The sequence below is a fragment of the Lithobates pipiens genome, unplaced genomic scaffold (assembly GCF_037356315.1).
Source record: "Lithobates pipiens isolate NorthernLeopardFrog02 unplaced genomic scaffold, aLitPip1_a1.2 Scaffold_30, whole genome shotgun sequence".
NCBI classification, from domain to species: Eukaryota; Metazoa; Chordata; class Amphibia; order Anura; family Ranidae; genus Lithobates; species Lithobates pipiens.
In genome coordinates, this window is record NW_027507791.1 from 101,989,702 (window position 1) to 102,011,947 (window position 22,246).

At 40.3% G+C, this 22,246-nt stretch overlaps 1 protein-coding gene across 10 annotated transcripts in view; it reads left to right on the forward strand.

Annotated features, from left to right (window-relative positions):
* Nucleotides 1-22,246, forward strand: part of RALGAPA1 (Ral GTPase activating protein catalytic subunit alpha 1) — a 368,491-nt gene that overhangs the window by 294,500 nt on the left and 51,745 nt on the right. For all 10 annotated transcript variants that reach the window (XM_077464690.1, XM_077464691.1, XM_077464695.1 and 7 more), the window contains one exon: nucleotides 3,345-3,472. In XM_077464690.1, coding sequence (XP_077320816.1) covers nucleotides 3,345-3,472 — 128 coding nt within the window. The remainder of the gene's footprint in view (nucleotides 1-3,344; nucleotides 3,473-22,246) is intronic.

The window sequence follows — 22,246 nt, forward strand, 5'->3', positions numbered from 1 at the left end:
TGATTGAAATAAAAAGTTAATTGAAAAATCCCTTGCTCCCCAAAAAAATTAAGGCACCCCACATATACACACGTACAAATGTAAATGCACATGTAGGGGCACCTACAGCTGAAAACATTGATTGTGATGCATATGTTACATATTGTTGCGCATATCCAGAATGAGAGCAAAATTTCCAGCACAAGACCTCCTTCGCAACGCTAACCTGATGCCCTATAGGGGTCTTTTAAAGCCTCGCCTATGGAAAGTATAGGGTACTGAAGTTTGTCACCATTTCTCGGGCGCACACAAATTTAAGGTTTGACATGTTGGTTATCTATTTACTCGGTGCAACCTCAGCTTTTATATTCTACCAAAAAGTGGTAATTTATTGCTATTTTGTGCCCCCTAAAATTACTTTTTTACTGAAATTGCGGTATTATCGTGCGACATAAGAAAAAACGAACTACTACTATTTTATTCTCTAGGGTGTCTGCTTTCAAAAATTATAGAATGTTTTTGGGGTTTTATGTAATCTTTAGGCCTAAAATTATTATTTTTAATGTGTGCAATTCTGAAAAGTAGTTACAACAAGCTGCCTGCTAAAATTTTATCTCTACAAGGATCGTTCCTTCTTGTCACAATTTGAATACTGGCTGCATAATTGTTTTTCAGCCATGACAATACCTCTGTATTGGGGACATGGCAAAATTCCAAGTCCTATCTAAAGTTAAGAATTGCCAGAAGGATATACTCCTGGTTCACGCTGCCGATGACATTCATTGATGGCATTAAGAATGTGTTGAGTAAGCATGTTGTGGTATTTGCGTTTCAAGATAGATCTATTAAACAGCTTAACTCCACCTTACTGTCCATTCTGGTAAAAAAAATTTTTTAGAAACTTTGCAATAACATTTTTACATATTTTGTTTGTTTAACATGTTAAAGAGTTTATGGGCCTCAAATGCAGGAATTGGCCACTTTACTTGTGTTCCGAGACAATAAAAAAAATGTTCACATTACTCTTCAGGTGCTATATTTCAGTAGTCTATATAAGGGAGCCGAGTGCTTTTAACTGATGATGTCACTGCTTCCCCTCGCAAAGTTAGTTATCAGAAAAGTAGAACAGCTTTTTAACACAAAGCTGAAAGTTTGTTTGGTTGTGATTAGGATTTGGTGGATTATTTGTATAATTTATATCAACTTGAGAGGTAAAGTGTCTGGTGGTATTAAAGTGTTTGTAACCTTTAAAAAATAAATCTCTGCCAGCCCCTCTCTTTTATGAAGTCATGTAAGTGCCAGTTGAAAAAGAAGCCTGTAAATACCTTTTTTTTCTGATCTTTTCAGGCCAGTCACATGACTCTCGACCACTCTCCTACTCAATCTACAGGCTATGGTGGGAGAAACCGAGACATCAGCCGGGGAGGTCACGTGGCGGCTGTGCTGGCCTCTCAGTCCCTCCCTGGGGGAAGAGAGCAGCTGGGAGTCATGTGACTGGCCTGAAGAGATATTAAAAAATATATTTACAGGCTTGGTTTTCATCAAACACACAGTCTGTTATGATTTCATAAAAGAGAGGGGCTGACGGTAAAAAAATTTTTATAGTTAACTTTGCTACTAATAGCAGGAGGAGGGGGTGCTTACACACACAGCAGCTGACAGGCAGAGAGGGAGGGGGGGGGAGAGAGAGGAGAGCTGCGGATGACGGAGGCACCTAAACTGACCATGGTAATCAGGGCTCAGCAGCCATGATTACCCTAGCCAGCACACAGAGGGGGACAGAGGAACAGGCAGGATCAGCCAGGTTTTTTTTATAGTTTAGAGAGGGACAGATTAGAAAGCACAAGCACTGTGCTGTTTAATCTGCTATAAAGGAACAGGATCTAACTAAAGTCAGGTGTACTTTTTTTTTTTTTTATCGTGCTTGGCTGTATTGCACACTCAACAGGAAAGACTGCTCACTTAAGTTCAGTATAAACGCATATAAGCTGTTAATATGGAATAGGCCACTGAGTAAGCACTATCGTGCAAAACGTGCATCGCGTATGGCTTTTGTATAGTGCCGCCACATGGGAGCACACAGTGGAGACGAGAGATGTGAGTTCAAGTGACTTATTTTTCTTTTTTTTTATGTGTCTGAATGGGTCTGGCTTTTATGATTTATGATCTTGCGAGTGTTTCTCTTTAAACAAAGTACTACACCATATGGCATTTTTCTATTTATTGCCTATGGTGTATGCTGAACAACACTGTACCGTCCCCTGGCGAATGTAGTTAAGACTGGAGATTTCCTCAGATTGAGGTCTGCGGTTATTACAATTATATAAGCAATTTATGCTGCACATTAATTAGGCAGTGTGAGTGTGCATTGCATGCAGGTGGAGGCTTAAAGTGGTTACCAATCACTTTAAGTGAGCAGCCTGCCCTTCTGGCGAGTGTGCAATAAAGCCAAGCTACAACACAGAAGAATGCTCACTTGAATTTTTTTCTGATGAACTCTATTTTTCACTATTTATTATATTTCACTGGTCTGATGAATTGGACATCCAGTGGATGCATGCATAATGTGATTTTGATTATTTAAATTACTGAATTTCACATAATAATTGATTTCATTCATGTATATTTTATGATATTTAAAGTGCTGCAATTTATATGGTTATTTAAATTTCATTGCTTTTTGTGAATCTATGTGAATGTTTTTATCCCATTTAATTGGCAGAAGTAATAACTGCCTAAGCTTAGTGTAGAAGTATAAAGAATTTGGAAATTGGATGTCACAAAAAGGTGCAGCTGACAGCTGCAATATAGAATTTATTGTCCGGTGTTTATTTGTACTTGTTTCAAGCAGAAACTTTGCTTAGAGAGGCTTGCAACAGGAATTGTCAACTTACACAGCATTGTTTATCGTAAATCTAAGGGGCATATTCATTTAGTCCTGTAAAAATTGTAATACATCTGCAAAAAAAAAAGGCTTCTGGGCATATGTCATTGTTTTAATGGAAGGTTTATAGTCAAATGCTTTATTCACTAGATTATTTAATCATCATCCAGACTTTCCTGATTAGAAAAACACATCTGTGACCAATACTGTCTCTGCCTGGTTTCTAATCACACCTGAAATGGAGACCTAAGTCTAACATTTTGGTACCTGGCTAGTTTATATGGTCAACTAATGTTATTGTTACCTGTTTGACAAGGTTTTCTGTTCTACACATTCTTTTGATCTTTAGCAGCAGCTGGTTGAATACCTCTCACATGCCAGTGTTTATGGGCCACACAGCACGGACAACAATCACATCCTTTGTTTTGTGAATTGGAAAAGGTAAATGGTTTCTGTCTAACATTGGTCTCCTCCTCCGCAGATCCCATTTTTTGGACCACTCTTCGATGGAGCCATTGTGAATGGTAAAATCCTTCCAGGCCTGGTCCGAGCGACTGCTATTAATGCCAGCCGAGCTCTTAAATCTCTCATCCCGCTCTATCAGAACTTGTATCCTTTTTACATGGAATTTATGAGTTAAGAAAACGTATGAAGCATTTCTCAGCTTAATATTTAAAGATTGGTATGCTTATTCATTCCTCAGATATTAGTTATTCTCCCGTGAGGCTCTGCTTTTTAAGCCATGTATTCTGTGGGTCGAAGTTTCCTCATGTAATATAGAGGGCAGATGTGAGCAAAAAATGTGACACTGTGATAGCTTCTTTGTTGCAAAAATGGATATTCCTTTATTTAAAAGTAGCAGAGCCTAGGGCTACACATAGAAATCGTGTCACTGGAGTCCGCCACTACCACAGATAACAACTGTAACTGAAATGTCATAGTTTTTCAGGGTGGTTCTTTAACCACTTCAGGCCCAGAGGATTTGGCTGCTCAATGACTAGAGTTTTTACAATTTTTCAATTAATTTTAAAATTACAGACTTTTTACAATTTGCCACTTCACTGCTTTAACTGGTAATTGCGTGGTCATGCAATGCTGTTCCCAAACAAAATGTGCGTCCTTTTTTTCCCCACAAATAGAGCTTTCTTTTGATAGCATTTGATTGCCTCTGCAATTTTTTGTGATATAAACGGAAACATGTTTGAAAAAAAATGCTATTTTCTAGCTTTTCTTATAAATTTTTTTTTTTTTTTTTTTTTAATAGCTCAATTTTAGTCATACATTTAGGCCACAATGTATTCAGCCACATGTCTTTGGTAAAGAAAAATGTCAATAAGCGTCTATTTCTTATTATCTTCGCAAATACCTTGGGGTGTCTTCTTTCCAAAATGGGGTAATTTGTGGGGATTTTGTGCAGCGGTGACAAACTACATACATTTTTAAAAGCCTTTACAGGTTAACATTTTAGATTTACAGATGATGTCTACTGCTAAAATTACTACCCTTGATCTGACCTTCGCATTGATACCTCACATGTATGGTGCAATTGTTGTTTACATATGACACCAGACCGACGCTTGCATTCACTTTTGCACATGAGCACGGGGGGACAGGGTGTTTTTTTTTTTTTTTTTTTATTATTATTTATTTAGCTTTTTTCTTTTATTTTTAAACAGTTTCCTTAATTTTTTTTTAATCATTTTTATTGTTATCTCAGGGAATGTAAATATCCTCTGATAGCAATAGGTAATGACAGGTACTCTTTTTGAAAAAATTGCGGTCTACTAGACCCTAGATCTCTACTCTGCCATCAAAGCATCTGATCACACCAACATTGGTGTGATCAAATGCTTTGCCAATTTCCCAATGGTGCTGCTTATATCTGGCGAAACCTAAGTCATGAAATGCTAGTAGCCTCCGGTTTCTTAGGTCATAGAGATGATTGGAGCCATTCTGGTCTCTGATCAGCTCTATGGTCAGGTGGTGGAACCACCCACTGGCTGCATTCTCGGGTTCCCTTTTGGGATGGGAGAGCCTGAGAAAACCATGGAAGATGGTGGGGGGGACATTCGCTCCCACTGCTTGTTAAAGCAGTCTGGAGGCTAATTAACCACTAGGATTGCTTTTATGTGAAAGTCGACCGCTGGCTGAAAAGAATGATACCAAGATTATACCTAAACCTGTAGGCATCATTCTGGTATAACCACTCAAAGTTCAGAAACATACCAATACGTTGCTGGTCCTTGTTAGGCATACATTGTAATGTCCTTTTTTTTTCATGCAGCCTGTGGGCTGAACGAAAAAGAGACTGATTATAACTGATAAGGAAATGATGGTGAACAATAAAAGAAAATTACATTACAGTAGAACAGTAAGACATACCGTACCTGCAAAGCAAATACAATAAAACACACTAAAAAGAAAACATTTTTTTAACGCAATCTGTGCCTAAAAAATATATGCTGAAGCATGGGGGCAATCTGCCCCTAATGTTAGGGGCAGTCGCCCCTCCACCGCTGCCCCTATGCTTTGGCATATATCCTTTTTTTATTTTTTTATTATTGTGATGGCTAAATCACCTTCTACAGCGCTGGAGTGCCGATTTACGTATCATGGGAGCAAATGCTGTTGCTGTCAAGATGAATAAATCGTTGCTGCAGCTGAATGGCGTACCTGAAAACAAAAAAAAAATGGCTAACAATAGATCACAGTAAACAGTAAAGTATAAAAGAAGTATAAGTATAAAAGAATTACCTCAAAAGCAAACATGATAAAACATAGTAACAATTAAACATTTCATTGTAGAATACAGTAAAAACAAACAGAACAACAGAGAGAGAGAAAACACAAAAATGACAACTATTTTTATTTTGGAGACCATGTGAAAGTGTGTCCTAGTCTCTGCAGTGCTGTTTCCTACGCTAATACTGCACTAGTGTGTGGTAGCGTTCAAAACATTCACCAATGCAAAGACCTGGATGGTCAGGACAGGAGGGACAATAATAGCAGTTGTCACGCCTATATCTGTGCTTTCTACAGACACAACATTTTTTTGGGGGGGCTCGTTGGGTGGGGGTCCCAGGGAGAACATACGGAAAATGCCTCTCATGCAACCGGCTTACTGCATTTAGATTGGGAAGTTGGGCCACAGCACCGCCTGGAAACAGAAGGGTTGTGATGATCTCTTCCTGAAATTTAAGGAAGGATCCACTTTGTCATGAAGCTTTGTATAGCACATAAGCTACTCCGTACAGGCACCATTCAGAGAATGCTTTACATTTTCTGAATGAATGCAAAGCATTTGCTGATTGGACAAGGATGCAGAGCATAAAATCACCAGCCTCTCTACCTTGTCCAATCAGAGAATGCTTTGCATTCAAAAAATACAAAACAATCTCCGAATGGTACCTATTCCAAGCAACCAATCTGTTGATGTATGCAGGAGAGTAGCTAATTGATGTGGAACTCGGGAAGCAAGTGAAGATCTTTGATGTATGGTATACACTTCAGTGATTTCCAGCTTTCAAGGGCATCAGCCAGGTATGGTATGTGAAAAGTTGCATTGGATCAAGTTGAACCAAACTATGTAACTGTGAATAACATGCCAATGCCTGGAATTCACGTTTAACCACTTGCAGACCGGACCATTTTGCTGGTCAAAGACCAGACCACTTTTTGCGATTCGGCACTGCGTCGCTTTAACTGACAATTGCGCGGTCGTGCGACGTGGCTCCCAAACAAAATTGACAGCCTTTTTTTCCCACAAATAGAGCTTTCTTTTGGTGGTATTTGATCACCCCTGCGGTTTTTATTTTTTGCGCTATAAACAAAAATAGAGCGACAATTTTGAAAAAAACTCATTATTTTTTACTTTTTGTTATAATAAATATCCCCCAAAAATATATAAAATAAAAAAATTTTCCCTCAGTTTAGGCCGATACGTATTCTTCTACATATTTTTGGTAAAAAAAATTGCAATAAGCGATTATTGATTGGTTTGCGCAAAAGTTATAGCGTTTACAAAATAGGGATAGTTTTATAGCATTTTTATTAATAATTTTTTATTATTTTTTTTACTAGTAATGGCGGCGATCAGCGATTTTTATTGTGACTGCGACATTGTGGGGGACCCATCGGACATTTTTGACACATTTTTGGGACCATTGTCCTTTATACAGTAATCACTGCTATATAAATTCAGTGATTCCTGTGTAAATGACACTGGCAGTGAAAGGGTTAACCAGTGGGTGGCAGTGTAGGGGTTAAGTGTTCCTAGGGGTGTGTTACTAACTGTGGGGGGGTTGGGCTTTCATTTAGTGAACACTGATCTCTGCTCCAATCACATGGAGCAGAGATCAGCGTCACTAGTTGCTAGGCAGAATGGAGAAATGTTGTTTACACAGCATTTCCTCCATTCGGCCGCTCCGTGAGACGATCGCGGGGATGCCCGCGGCGATCGAGTCCGCGGGTCCCACGACCGGACTCACTGGGGTCCCGACCGGCGGCGCGCTCCCGATGGCAGGGCGGCATTGAATATTGGACGTACCTGTACGCCAATATGCCTGCCTGTGCCATTCTGTCGACGTACATCGTCGCGCGCTGGTCGGGAAGTGGTTAAAGAAAACCTGTACTGAGAAGAAACATAAAAAGAGAACTTGCATTGCTGATCTGCTCTTAAAAAAATACTTGTTGCCTGGCAGACTCTGGTTTCATTACTTTTTAAAACACTGCATTTTTGTTCAGATCTGTGACTGAGAAAGCATTGAAGCCATTGGATCAGTATGCAAACCAGAGACTTGCACCTTTACAAAGAGAGATCATCTATGACAGCTTCTTTACATAATAACTTTAAATGCAATTGTGAATACAAGAAAAAAAATGAATCAGTTAGTAGCAGGCACCAGGCGCCTACACTTGATTTGTCCATGCTTCCTCATACAGTTCACAGCTTCAGCACTCCTAAATGTCCTGAATCCTGCATATTGCTAAGCAGTTCTCCCTTATGTGACACCGCTGAGGTAAATCTGGCAATTGCCATAAAATGCTAAACTGTAGGAAGGTCTTATGTTCCCCTTATTCTAAGGAGTATCCAGTAATTCAGGGGTCAGAAGCGACAAATCGGAGTGGCAAGGGAGAGTGTACAAGGTAGGAGTCGTTTTTAATACTTTAAGAAGTTTATACTGCATTTTGAGATTTCAGAGACAGCACACCTACTAGAAAATTGGACAATGTTAAATTAATGCCGGAAATGCTACACATTTGCACAATTTTAAACCTTACAGATATCACCTTAAAATATAAATGAACAAAAAATATATATATATATATTATATATATTTTTTTTTGTATAACACGATCTTAGATAATTGATCCTATAAACTAAAAAAAACGACATTGGCAAAGGACAAAAGATGTCTCTTATGTTGAACAGAGAAAGGAGACCCTGAGCTTACCAAATAAATGGAAATTCAAAAAAATAAGTCTGTAACAGATAAAAAGATTATTATCGTGGGAGGTGATATTGCCCCCCTTTGTGCTTCTCAATTCTTTCAAACAAATGGATCCAGTTTTTTATAAGTAGATATTCAAGTGGCCAGTGTTAGGGGGGGAAAAAAACTTTTTCAACCCCCTTGAAGGCCTTGTTTCTAGTGATGTAAGAGTTTTAACAAATGTGTATTTGTGCTCCTGAGTGAAATAGGCCGTTTATTGATTGCAAGTTGCTTCTTGGATCAATCAGACAGAATTACAGCAATCTGTCTCTATCACTGCCCGTGGCTCTGGCTCTGAGGTCTCTCGCCCTCCCCTAGTTTGTCCTTATCCTCCAGCGAGTTTGCCAGCTTTTCCAAACCTCTAAGCTGCTACATTTTGTCTCCAGTGCCCACTTTTAGCAGCTGCCTCCTGCAATTACAATGAGAAGGTACAACAGGCAGCGATCTGAAGAACAATTGCTCCTTTTTGAACTAGTCTGAGATGCTTTGGTGTCAGCCAGTAGTGTATTACTTACCTGTTGATAGCTGGGTTATTTTTCCTCTGTGATAATTTCTTTAAAAGCCTCAAAGTTCAGCTGAGACCCAGACTGGATTGTTGTCCTTAACCTTTCAATGGCATTATGTCTGCTACTGTAACATTTAGAACTACTGTAACAGGCCTAGCGGTACCACGGCTGAACTGCGTGTTTGCCAGCGGGATTTATTAACTGCTTCCTTTCCAGGCTGGTTATGGTTTATGGGGCTTCATTCACTGGTTTAAAGTACTCTAGTTAAAATACCAATGATAACGTAGTGTATCCATTGTATCAAAGTCACAGCTTTACCAAACTCATATCACTGGTTGCTGTGGGTTTCTGCACTTTGTATATCAGTGCTCCTTATCCCTTCTTTTAAATGAATTCTTATACAAAGCAGTATCATTTACTTTGGACTGTAACCCTCAATGCTGCCTTAGCCAAGTGGGACACATGCACATGTCCAGTATGTGTGGGGTAGCCACCGCTGGATTCTTTCAACAGCCTTTTTATTTTCCTATGGTACACTTCTCATCTCCTTTTTATTCTCTCTCAACTCGTCCCTCCAGAAGCTTAAGAGGTGGGAGGACTAAGTAGCGGTCTGTCTGGACTGTTCCCTTCCTGCAGGGTATAGCAGTATTTCTAAGGCCGCGTACACACGGGCGGATTGTCTGCCCAACTTAATCCGCTGAACCGTGTTTCAGCGGACAATCCGCTCGTGTGTGGGCTTCAGCGGACTTTTTCAGCGGACAGTCTGACGGACTAAGTCTTTTGGAATTTCCGTAATTTTGTCCGTCCAAACTTGGTTTTGTCCGTCCAAACTTGGTTTCAGCGGACAGTCCGCTCGTGTGTAGGCAAGTTGGACGGACTAAGTATGGCGCATGCTCAGAAAGGATTTACACGGCCGAAGGTTGCATTGCAGTGTATTGGACGTCGTATTTCTAGTCCCGTCGTACGTGCTGTATACGTCATCGCGCAAGCTTTCAGCGGACTGTCTGTTCATCGTGTGTGGTCAAGTCCGTTCATTCAAAAGTTGAACGGACTGTCTGTCGGATTGTCTGACAAACTTAGTTGGGCAGACAATCCGCCCGTGTGTACGCAGCCTAAGTATTACATACTGCCCACTGGTAGCTTCTGATTGCCAGGAATCCGTCCCAAATTAAAAGCTGGCAATGTGCAGTACACGTCACATTTTGGAAATTATGATTTCATCCTTCAGAAAGCAAACTCTTGAGAGCCCAGCTTGCAGATTGGTCACTTCAGGCAGAAGGACTGTAGTCAAAATTTAAGAAGGTGCAAAGTAGTATAGGGCCTTTGAATGCTATTAAGGTTCTTTTTGAAATATAATACTCTTTTTAACTGTGTCATAAAATCCATTGGTCAAATGAAAAGTCTTTTATTCAATTTTAGCTCTTACATACCTAAAGACAAAACAAACCAAGAAGAAGGTCAGTGAGGTGTAGGACAAAAATGTCAGTCACACAGTAATACAGTACCATTAGCATTAGAATAACACAGAAATCGCATGACACCGGAAACAAGCATTAGACTAGGGCATCAAGCACATTTATGTATTTATTAAGTAATTAAGTCATGTTATGTAATGTAAATATGTAAAAATCTCACCAAACTTACATTTTTTATAATCTTGGCTTTTAATTGCAACCTTTTTTTAAATTCAGCAACTGAATAGTCACATGTAAGCATCATATACCATCTCTGTGAGGTCAGTAGGACATGTAGTATGTTTGTTTGAACCCATAATTACCATACGCCCCATGCCAAAGTCTTACATAGTGGTGAAAAGTAAATTCTCCAGTGGGACTAAACATTATCATGATTTGATCAGGCTTTAGAGCTTCTACCCATCTGCTGCTAACAAAAGAATAGTGGGGTCCTCACGAATGTTAAGTGTCCAATGCCATTTTAACATTTCCATGCCTATGACAAAGGCATGCACAGAAAGCAGGGTGTGAAGTTAGAGCTTCCTTCTCATAAGCCCAAGAGGCCTGCCATCCGTGTTGGCATATGTTACAGCCTGATAGCAGCGCTTGGCTTGGTTGTCTTGATGAGAGCCTAAATCTGGGCCTTTGTTCTTCTAGACACCAATCAGGGCCAGCAGGAGCTTCTCACAGTGGGAAGAGCTGACCGCCAGCATTCACAATAGCTGCATTGTCCTGTTGCAAATTTTCTCAAAACAGTTTGACAGCTTCTGGAAGAAGAGGTTATGGGGGAGTAAGAGGAATCTGCCTCCCAACACCATCTGCGGGTTATAACCTGAAACTCTGCACACGCTGACAAAAATGAGGGGAAAAATGAGATTTGTGATAATTATGGAAGCTTGGATTGGCACTGAAAAGCTGCACTCTTGCTGTGTCACACATTAACCTTTCATTTGTAGCAGGGAAGCGCTGTAAGAGGCTTATTTGGCAAAGAGTTAAATTTTCTTTGATTTAACTCTGCTGCAAGATTTTTTTCTAATATTCAGTTTAGCACAAACCTGTGATCCCCCGGTGAAAACATTAGCAAAAGATTGTTTTTATCCTTTTTTTTTTTTCATCTTTTAACATGTTAAACTTTGTTCCAAGATCCGTGGGAAGGATGTTTAACGTGTTTTTATTTTTAATTTTTTTTTTTTTTTTTGTGATCCCACATTTCAAAGTCTAGCTGTATACTTTAAGACACAACGTTCTCCCCCTTGATTGATTGACTATTGGTTCCTAATGACCATTTTTATCAGGGCAGAAATATATGGGAATTCTAAAATGTTACCGTTGTCACCCGGAGCTGGAGGTGATCATCTAATGGGGGGGGGGGGGGGCTAGGGGGATTTCCCTTCCCTTTGGAGACATTGCCACTTGCTTCCAAAAGGGAAGTTTCAGTTTTAGATACATTTTTTTTCCGTCTGTTTTGTTTTGCTTTGGATATTGGTTGATATGCAGTTATGCATATGTTAAATGCTGATTTCAGATATCAATAAACGTTGAAAGGAACCTTGCGATTCACTTTTTATTTTCCTGTTTGTGTGACTCCGGGACTTTGTTTTGATGACCCTTTATTTGGAATTGACAAAGTGAAACTTTTTTTTTTTTTCCACAACATGTCTCTGAGCTAATGACAATCAAAGTGAGCAGAGCTGGCCAGGGGGTGTATCAACCTGTGGTGTCATAGGCTCGTTTTGGTTATTTAAAATGGTTGTAAACCCTTACAAACCACTTTGACCTACAGGTAAACCTAGATTAAGGCTTACCTGTAGGTCCAAGAAATATCTCCTATATCTACATGGTATAGGAGATATTTACAAAGAGACAGCCACTGCTGTCTACAGCGTATGCGCCGTAGACAGCAGCGCGCAGCCGCACTGACCACGGCGCTGTGAGTGGCCGGAGCATCGATACCCGGAAGAAGATGGATGCTTCGCACTACAGGGGACAGCGGTGACATTGCTGGCTCCTGTCTCAGGTAAGTGACACATAATGGGCTTCTGTGCGATGCATAGTAGCCCATTATGCTTTACCTTTGCAGGGAGACAAAGAGGAAGTAAACCCATCAGAATTTACTTCCGCTTTAAGCACGCCTAGCGTCAACAAGCCATCGTGTAGGTTCTATTCCAATTTGAAAGGACCCAGACTGACCACACTAGCACAGATTTACTTTCATGGTTGGCATTGTCCAAAAACTAGAGGAAGCCAAGAGTACTGTCAAGACTTGAATTTTATAAAGGAAAGTAAGAATTACAGAAAATTGATTATTAGAGGTAAAGGAAACATTAAATTTGAATTCCATATATAAATTTTATTGTACAGTTACACTGGTCCAGCTTGATTAATGTAAGTATGCATATTCCTTAACTGTGAGATCGCTGTGGAAGTGGGAAATCACTGTAATGGTCACCATTACTAAAATGTTTTATGCTGTCACCCAGGTCCTGTTCTAAGCAGCTACCATGCTGCATAGTAACCATAGGGAGTCGCCCACTCGGCATGCATGCCATTCCAAGAATGCCCTCTTTTTTTGTTTTTATTCTCAATGCAAAGCATTCTCTGATTAGACCAGGTGGAGAGGCCGGCCCGTGACTTCACAGTCTCCTCCTTACCTAATGAGAGAATGTGTTGCATTCATTGAGAAAAATGCAAGCTGTTCTGTGCATGGCGCCTTTCAGCAACCCTCTGTGGTTACTATGCAATGGGGCATCCACTTGGCACAAGCCTGGAATGCACTGGCAAACACTAGTAGTAGCAGAAACGACTACAGTCGGTACATTTATAACATGTTATATGCTAAACCCTGAATATCAGGGGTCTCAAACTGGCGGCCCTCCAGCTGTTGCAAAACTACAAGTCCCATCATGCCTCTGCCTGTGGGAGCCATGCTTGTAACTGTCAGCCTTGCAATGCATCATGGGACTTGTAGTTTAGCAACAGCTGGAGGGCCGCCAGTTTGAGACCCCTGCTGAATATGGTTGTAACATGTACCATGTTACAAAAGGTGAACTTATCCTTTGAAGCCTTTTATTTATTTATTTGTATGGAGTCTGCTATCTCTGACCCCTCCCTTTGAAAATGCTAGTTCCCTGACTGATATGTTGATACCGTGCCTTTAGTACCTTAAAGTCACTTGGAACCAGTATGTTTAACCATTTCAGCTTCAGAAGATTTTACCCCCTTCCTGACCAAAGCACTTTCTACAATTTGGCACTGCATCTCTTGAACTGACAATTGCGTGATCGTTCAACACTGTACCCAAACTAAATTTGCGTCTTTTTTCCCCACAAATAGAGCTTTCTTTTCGTGGTATTTGATCACCTCTGCTTTATTTTTTATTTTTTGCGCATCAACAAAAAAAGAGGGACAATTTTGGATAAAAACAAAACAATATTTTTTACTTTTTTCTATAGTGTCCCCAATTTTAATTTTTTTTTAGAACTAATTTCTTCATCAGCTTAGGCCGATATATATATATATTCTTCTACATATTTATGGTAAAATAAAAAAAAACGTAATAAGCCTATATTGATTGGTTTGCGCAAAAGTTATAGTGTCTACAAACTATGGGAAAGATTTATGGTATTTTTATTTTTTTTACTAGTAATGGATGTGATATGCGATTTTTAGCGGTACTGCGACATTGCAACGGACAGATCGGACACTTTTTTTTGGGACCATTGGCATTTGTACAGTGATCAGTGCTATAAAAATACACTGATTACTGTGTAAATGCCACTGGCAGGAAAGGGGTTAACACTAGGGGGTGATCAAGGGGTTACTTGTGTTCCCTCACTGTGTTCTAATTGTATGGGGATAGGATTGACTAGGAGAGGAGACCTATACTTTTTCCTACTTAATAGGAACAAACGATATGGCTCTTCTTCCTGACAGCACAGGGATTTCTGTGTTTACACACACACAAGTCCCTGTGTTAGTGCTTGTGCAAGCTATCACACGTGGTCGGCGGCGATCTTGCCCACCGGCCACACGCATCGGGTTCCCCACCCTCTGGTGGCCGCTTAAGGGAAGGTATGACATTTCACCCAGGGGAGCAATTCTGCCGCAGTATATCTGCATGACCCGGTCAGGAACCAGTTGATACTGACTTCAAATGTACCAACATATAAAAGAATTTTCAAGTATCGTGAATAATCTCAAAATTTACAGTAAATAGCCTTAGTCCTGTTACTAATGCAGTATAAGTTTGTATCCACAATATTCAGTAAATTTACTTTTATTGCTATTTGGAATTAGGTTAGTATAGGTGTTTTGCTGTCTGAAATAAGTTTGTGTTTTTTTTTTTTTACCAGTTGTGAATATGGCAATGTACGGACATCTCTATATTTAATCGTAGAAGTTAATATAGTGAAAGCCATTTGTACCTTTGATGGCTGCATATATTTAAGTCTAGATTATTGTTCTAGAAGCTAAGCCAGCTGACCCCCAGGGGCACACTGTGCATTAGTTTAAACTAATATGCAGCTTATCAGGAAGATAGAGGCAGTGTCTTGGGCTGTCATTTGTCACAGTTCACTTTAAGTAATACAATCAAACTTTGTGTGCATTCATAATAATTACAAGATTCAATTGGGCCAGGATATGATTGCCTTGCACATAGATGTAGATAAGCCTTGAGTAATTTACTACTCATGGTGTAGGCAGCTGAACGTGTCTATGTCTGCATGCTGGGGAGCTTAACTGTGGATTAGCACAAGTGCTAGCTTTTTAGACAGATTGCATGTCTGCTCTGCTCTCTATAGATCACTTGTTTTGACCATGTCTGCAGAGTTTGGTAAATGATTAACTAGGTCAGGTTTACTGGTTGCCTGCCTCTCCAGCAATGTTGGCCTAAAGAGTTTGGCTTGGGCTGCCATACACTTCTTGGCTGTTGAACATCTGATCTGACCTAGAAGATTGCCTTGGCATGTTGCTAAAGACTGACAATTACTAGGAAAAATAAATATGGCAAGTTTTTTTTTTTTTTTTTTTTTTTTTTTGTGAAACCAGAAAGTGGTATGGTGGATAAGAAGGCAAGTGGATACAAATGCATTGCTTTGCCCTATGCTTTGTTAATAAGCAAAAAGGTTCATTTACATCTTGTTTGAATGTACGGGGTCACTATTGCATATATTACTAATAAAACCTTGCACTGCTATCAAGGTTTCTCTTTATGATTTCCTTGTTTTAGTCTATTTATTCTTTTATTCAGTTTTTTTTATCATTATTACTGTAAAGAAATGTTTTTTTAAATCATAATACACCACTGGAAATCTTCAAAAGTTTGTACCTATGATTAATAAAAAGCTCACTATTTTTCTAACCATATGCAGTTAGGCATAATTATATTGTAAAGTGCTGCGTAAACTGTTGGTGCTATATAAATCCTGTAGTAATAATAATAAACACATAATAATAAACACAGATTTACTCCACTTCTACATTGGTGAGATGTGATCTAGCACACAATGGTTCTGAGCTGTTGGCCTCTTGCAGTATTCATTCTGTTTGTAGTTAATGTAGTGTCCCCTCTCCAAGGACAGATCACAATATCAAAATGACACATAATATTGAATAGTAAAGTATTTGTCCTTGATTATTATGATTATTTCATAAAGCATTTTATGTGGATCTGCCGAAGCGTGACAGTGTTTTTAAGAAATAAGAGCATATTTTGTAGGCTTTGTGAAGAAATAATTCAGTTGCTGGTTTTTAGGTTGTTAGTTTTTGTCCATGATTATAATATCAGTTTGTGTTCATTTAGTAATACAGTTTTAGTGTCATTAAAGAGTCCAGCTGCCATTGCACCTTAGCTGGATGCAGTACTCTGTGACACAGGCTACTGTTAATGCAGTGTCTCAACTAACATGCAATACCAACATTGAGCCAGGGGCGTACCTACCGTGAGGCAGACAAGGCATTTGCCATGGGCGGCGCCTATACTGGGATGATGCCTGCAACCCCACAGGCATCACCCCGTTGTATTTTTTTTTTAAAGCCAACGGTCCGCTCTTATGTAATCGCAATCTGTTCGGCTTAGTAGCCACTTGATTGCTATTACAATTTCCCCCTCCCACCCACCGCCTTTCTCTACTCTCTCTGGCTCTCCCATCCCACTAGGAGACCCAGGAGACCAGCCGGCTGGCCGGACAGCCGTGCAAAGCCGGGATCAGCTGTTCGTAACTGTAAACCAGAAGCAATGACATCACTTCTGGTTTACTCAGAAACCATTGGCTCCAGTTTTTCAAAATTGAAAGCATTCATAAACACTGATCTTGGTGTTCTGAATGCTTTTAAGTGCAGAGGAGGGATTTGGGGTCTTTTAGAACCCATATCTTGCCATAAAAACGACCTGTCACTTGCCTATTGCTGTCACAAGTATGTTTACAAAAAAAGTAATAATGAAAGCAACAGTGTAAATTTTTTTTTAAAATAAATTCACAATTAGAAAAAAAAAATGTAAGTGCCCACGTTCCCCCATGCTCGCACGCAAAGGCAAAAGCTTGTGTCGATCACCGCGAACATCAGATCGTGAGCACTGATTCTACTCTACGTGCCCAAGTTTAAGACCGCATAAGACCAAAATACACCACTGCATTGACCTATACATAAAAATAGTTGGTCAGCGTTTAGACTTACATGATAAGTTCACCTTTTGTAACATGTTACAGATGCACCAGTCCTCGATCCCCCACTCTGACAGTTAGCAGGGGGATCGTCTCCCCCCTTGCTAGCTGTCACAATCTGCAACAAACATTGTTCTGTGAATAGGAAAACTACAAGGTCTAAAAGCCTTTGCGGCTGTCGGCTTGTAGTTCTCAATAAACTATCACGGCGCTGTTGAGTGCTGTGGTAGTCCATTAAGTCTTCCTGTTAGTGTAACTGACTGGCTGTGTGGGAGGTATGGGTAGACAGATACAGTCTGCAGCACCGTGGCATTACACCCATGATCTGCTTATTGTGGGTTCAATTTGTTACAAGTTCATTACAAAAAATAATGCATATTTTTTACATGCAAAAAAATTTGCATTTGTACTTTTTTTTTTAAGCTGGCCATACAATAGTAGAATTTCATACAAAAATTTTCAGTTTAGAAAATTAAATTGTTAGTGGCTTCAAATCGACATTAGTTTTTGCCACTGTGGCAAAAAAATTTAGGAGGAGGGGCATACCATTTTTTTCTCTTATAAATAAAATTGTAACTAAATCAGTTTTTTAAGTTCAAATTAAACCGTACAAAAAATTGTACGTATTGTAATGAACCCTGTTAAACAACTATCAAACTAAATGAATTGACCCCATGATGACCTGAAAGAATATTCTAAGGATGTTCTGATGAGAATAAGAAAGTTTGTACGGAATTCTACTAGTGCATGGCCAAGTGTTGCAACTTGTAGAAATAAAAGGGTGGTGCTAGGCTGGTCTAGAGAGTAGGATTAACCCACATCACTGGTAATCTGAGCAAATGGAAATTTGTTCCTCTTATAGGACTTTAAAGGGAAAAAGCTACTCTGGGGTAATAATGCGTATAAGTTTTATTTAGCAAAAGTGGGTGTAGATAAAACAAATTTACAATGCACAAAAGTAGATATACAAAGGAATACAGGATGAATAACATAATAAACATGCATTACAGTATGAGAGGTTCACAATCATTGGACTCCGTTTACATATGGAACAAACATATGGAGAATACCCGACGCATTTCGAGTTATAATCTTCTTCAGGGAATCTGATTGGAAACGGCACGATAAGGGTATGTCATATAGTATTGCTTAAGGACATCACAGATTACTGCATCCAATTAGAGATCATTTTAAAAGAAGGCTGTAGGGAAATGATGGTCACTATTCTTATACTTGCTCCTGATCTGGACTAGGGTGAGTCAAGTATGCCAAGCCCAGCCGAACCAAAGGGGAAAGTTCCCCAACAGAGGGCGTCGGGACACCAGTCAGTGTATTGTAGATCCTGGGGGGGCTCCAATCCATGGGTGCGCTTCTTGGTATAGGAGTGTGAGCTCCTGATATACAGGGTAGGCTAAGACATCAGTGGTGCACTGAAAGTGCCACAGTCCCCAAGCCCACACTGGGGTATAGTGGGACCCAGTGTGCAAGAGGTCCTGGTGGAGGTGGCGGTGGTGTGTGCTCGACTGCCTGTCACCAGTGTGTGAGAAGCAGGCTGCTAGAGTGCTGCTTGGTGCATCTAAGGATAGGTGCCTGGCACAGGGTCCGGTAAAGCTCTGGGTGTCCAACCTTGAGTGGTCCTGGGAGGAGAGTGGTGCCGATGGTCGGGCAGCCTTGCATTGAAGGGCAGGAACCTGAATTCTGCTAATGCGTGGCCAAGTGTTGCAACTTGCAGCCATTCATCCCTACACTGAAGGACTGTAAATAACGATGCATCATTTGCATCAAGATGAACTCTCTTGTGGCATTTAGTTATTAACAGAAAACAAAGATTTGTTGGTGAGCATTTGCATTTCAGCAATACCAGACAACAGTCAAATTATCTGTGTGGCACAGTAGACAAACCTCTAGGTCTTAGATCAGCCATATCGTTGCCCCTTTTCTGTGGCTCTGTAAATTAAAAGTAACACAAATTATGTGACAAGCATGTTAGTAGATGAACTCTTTATCTTTACTGTTTATCTTTATCTTTACTGTTGGAATATGTCTGAGGAAATATTGCTGGCATTTACTACATTCTGTGTTTTTACATCTCACGTTTTATTTTTAAAGTTATTCTGAAATCTTACATTTATTTAACAAGGCATACTAATGTATTTTCTTTTCTTCCAGTTTATAAAGCACAGCTTAGAAGTAAAAATAAACTTTTTAATTAGGAGAACTGTTTGGTTTCTATGCCAAAGAACTTGTAATTCCTTTTGAGGGAGGCAAACTCCATCAGGCCATGGGGAATCTGATCTAGCATATTACCACAGTAAGAAATCATATCCTAGAATATGTGTGGTAACAAGCTTCAGTTATAACAACACACATATAAGGCTCATTAAAGCTCTGTATACACAGATGTAGAAAAAAAATACTCAGTAGGTGTCCCTGACACTCATTGAACATTTCTTGGTGCTTTGATATCGCACTGCTTTATTTCGGTACAATTAAGATGTGCACCATTCTAAATTTTATGGAATATGTTCTCTTTGAGCCACATTGTTGTTAATTTACTCCGGTGTTTTGGATCACTGTCATGAGGCAACAGGGCACCCTCACACCATTGCACACCATTGTACACCATTGTACACCATCAGTCATGCTTCACTGTTGGAATGAGGCTTTGGTGTTGGGCAAGGATGAGCTTGGGTTCACTCCGAACCCAGAAGGAAGCTTTCAGCTGCATCCCAATTAGCTGTGGCCAGGACATGCCCCACAACTGTGTATACACACTGGGGAGAGGATGCTTGGGACATCATGGACTTAATATGGTCATGAGCATTTAACCCTTTTACTGATAGTGTGTTTGGGGGGGGGGGGGGGTGTTTTTCGGGCGGCCCACTGCAAGGGACATTTTTTTATTTATTTTTTGGCGTTCAGCTTTAACCGCTTGAGATCCGCGCTATAGCCGAATGACGGCTACAGCGCGGACCTGCTTTGCCGGGACGACGTCTATTGACGTCGTCCCGTGCACGAGCGGCCTGCGCACCCCCTGAGGGGCGCGCGCAACACGATCTGTGATCAGCAAGTCTATGAGACTCGCCTGATCATAGATCGGAGCAAGGGGTCGATCCCAACCCCTTACCACGTGATCAGCTGTCAGCCAATGACAGCTGATCATGTGATCTCAACAGAGCCGGTAATCGGCTGTTTTTCCTCCTCGCGCTGATAGCGCGAGGAGAAAAAAAAGCCGATCACCGGCGGCCGTGAGAGGGACTTCAGTCCCGATCACGGCCAAGTCATCAGCGCCCATCTGCCCCCTGCCAGTGCAACCTAATTAAAGTAAAAGTGCCACCCATCAGTACCACCCCTTAGTGCCCATAGTGCCACCTATCAGTGCCCATAGTGCCACCTGTCAGTGCCCACAATCTGCCTCAACAACAGTGCTGCACCTCATATGCCACATATCCGTGCCCATCAGTGTCATCTACCAGTGCCCATCAGTGCCACCTATCAGATCCACCTATCAGTGCCCATCAGTCCCATCTATCAGTGGTACCTATCCGTGCCCATCCGTGCCATCTTATCTGTGCCCATCTTTGCCCATCAGTGCTGCCTTATCTGTGCCTATCAGTGCCACCTTAACCGTGCCTATCAGTGCCCACCAGTGCAGCCCATCAGTGCCCACCAGTGCCGCCTCATCAGCGCATTTCAATGAAGGAGAAAAATGACCTGTTTGCAAAATTTTATAACAAACTATTAAACATGATTTTTTTTTTTTGCATCTTTTTTTGTTTAGCAAAAAATAAAACTCCCAGCTGTAATTAAATACCACCAAAAGAAAGCTCTATTTGTGGGAAAAAAAATGATAAAAATTTAATTTGGGTACGGTGTTGTATGAGCGCGCAAATGTCATTCATAGTGCATCAGCGCTGAAAGCTGAAAATTGGTCTGGCAGGAAGGGGGGTTTAAGTGCCCAGTAACCAAGTGGTTAAGGTTCTGCTGGCTTTACTCAGCCAGGCAGATATTAGCTATAGAAGAAAAAGGCCATACAATGCGCAAAAGCTTGCCTATCAGTTGTGGTAAAAAAAAAAACCTGCCTAAGACTCCAGATTAGACCTCATTCACATGAGCTCATGGAGCTGCACCCAGGCAGCACATGTAAGTGAATACAACTGAATTTGATAGGCATGCAGGGAAGGGTGCGAAGGCATGAACCTAGACCGTATGATAACTGAACCAGTATGTCAGGTCACATGATTGATGTGAGGTCAGCAGTGTCTTGATTAGACTTTACTAAATACTCTAACATGAGCACCGATGCTTTGCTGCCACTGCTTCAAGTTTCATGACCCAACACTAAATACTCAATAAGTGCTCCTGATGCACCTGCTTACTGCAGATTGGGACATTTATGTTCTGTTTTACATCTTTACCACCTCCCAATTGCATGCCTGTGATTAGTTCATTGTAGACAAAATATTGGACACATCCTAGCTATATAATGTTGCTGCCAATAAAACTGGTCAGCACTTGTTAGAAAAACATTTTCCTGTGCATGTTAAGGTTATTTAGTGTATTTTAGGAGATGGGGTACGCAATGAAAAAATTGCATATTTTCTGTATTGTAGCACTCCATTAAATTATGAAAAAGGTTTGTTGATTACCTTTTTCTTTTTTTCACATACATAGTTATCAAACGTGTTGTTTCATAGGGAAATTTGCAGAATAAATATGTCTCTGCTTTGTGACTATAGACAGACTTTAATTTCCACTCCATTAATTTAACACCTTTTAATAAAGCCATGGCACAGTGTGTCAAAGCAGATGCCTCGAAGCAGAATCTGCCCGTTCACCCAGAGGTACCTGTTTTGGATTTAGTCATCTGGTTGTCTACATGGTTTAAAGAGCGAGACATGCCGTGACTGACCAGGGTCACCTTTTCACCCTAGAAAATAAAAATGTGTTCCTAGTATTTATCGATGTCTGAAAAATAACTTGGTTGTGTTTTTTTTTTTTTTTCTACACATGCACCTTTCCCTAACTTAGCGCAAAGAGTGGTCTTCAAAATACCCTGTATATTAAGTTTTTCTAGCAAGCCTATTACTTGCACTGTATACTACTGCCATTTGTCCTTGAACTTGTGGCAACATTTTTCGTTGTATACAAAGAAAAAAAAATGACAAAAAGGACTGTCCAGTGATAATAATCCTGAACATGAGGAAGGAGAGAGAATTTTTATTGTCAGTGTTGAGGTTCATTGACTATAAATCCAAGTGTTGATGTC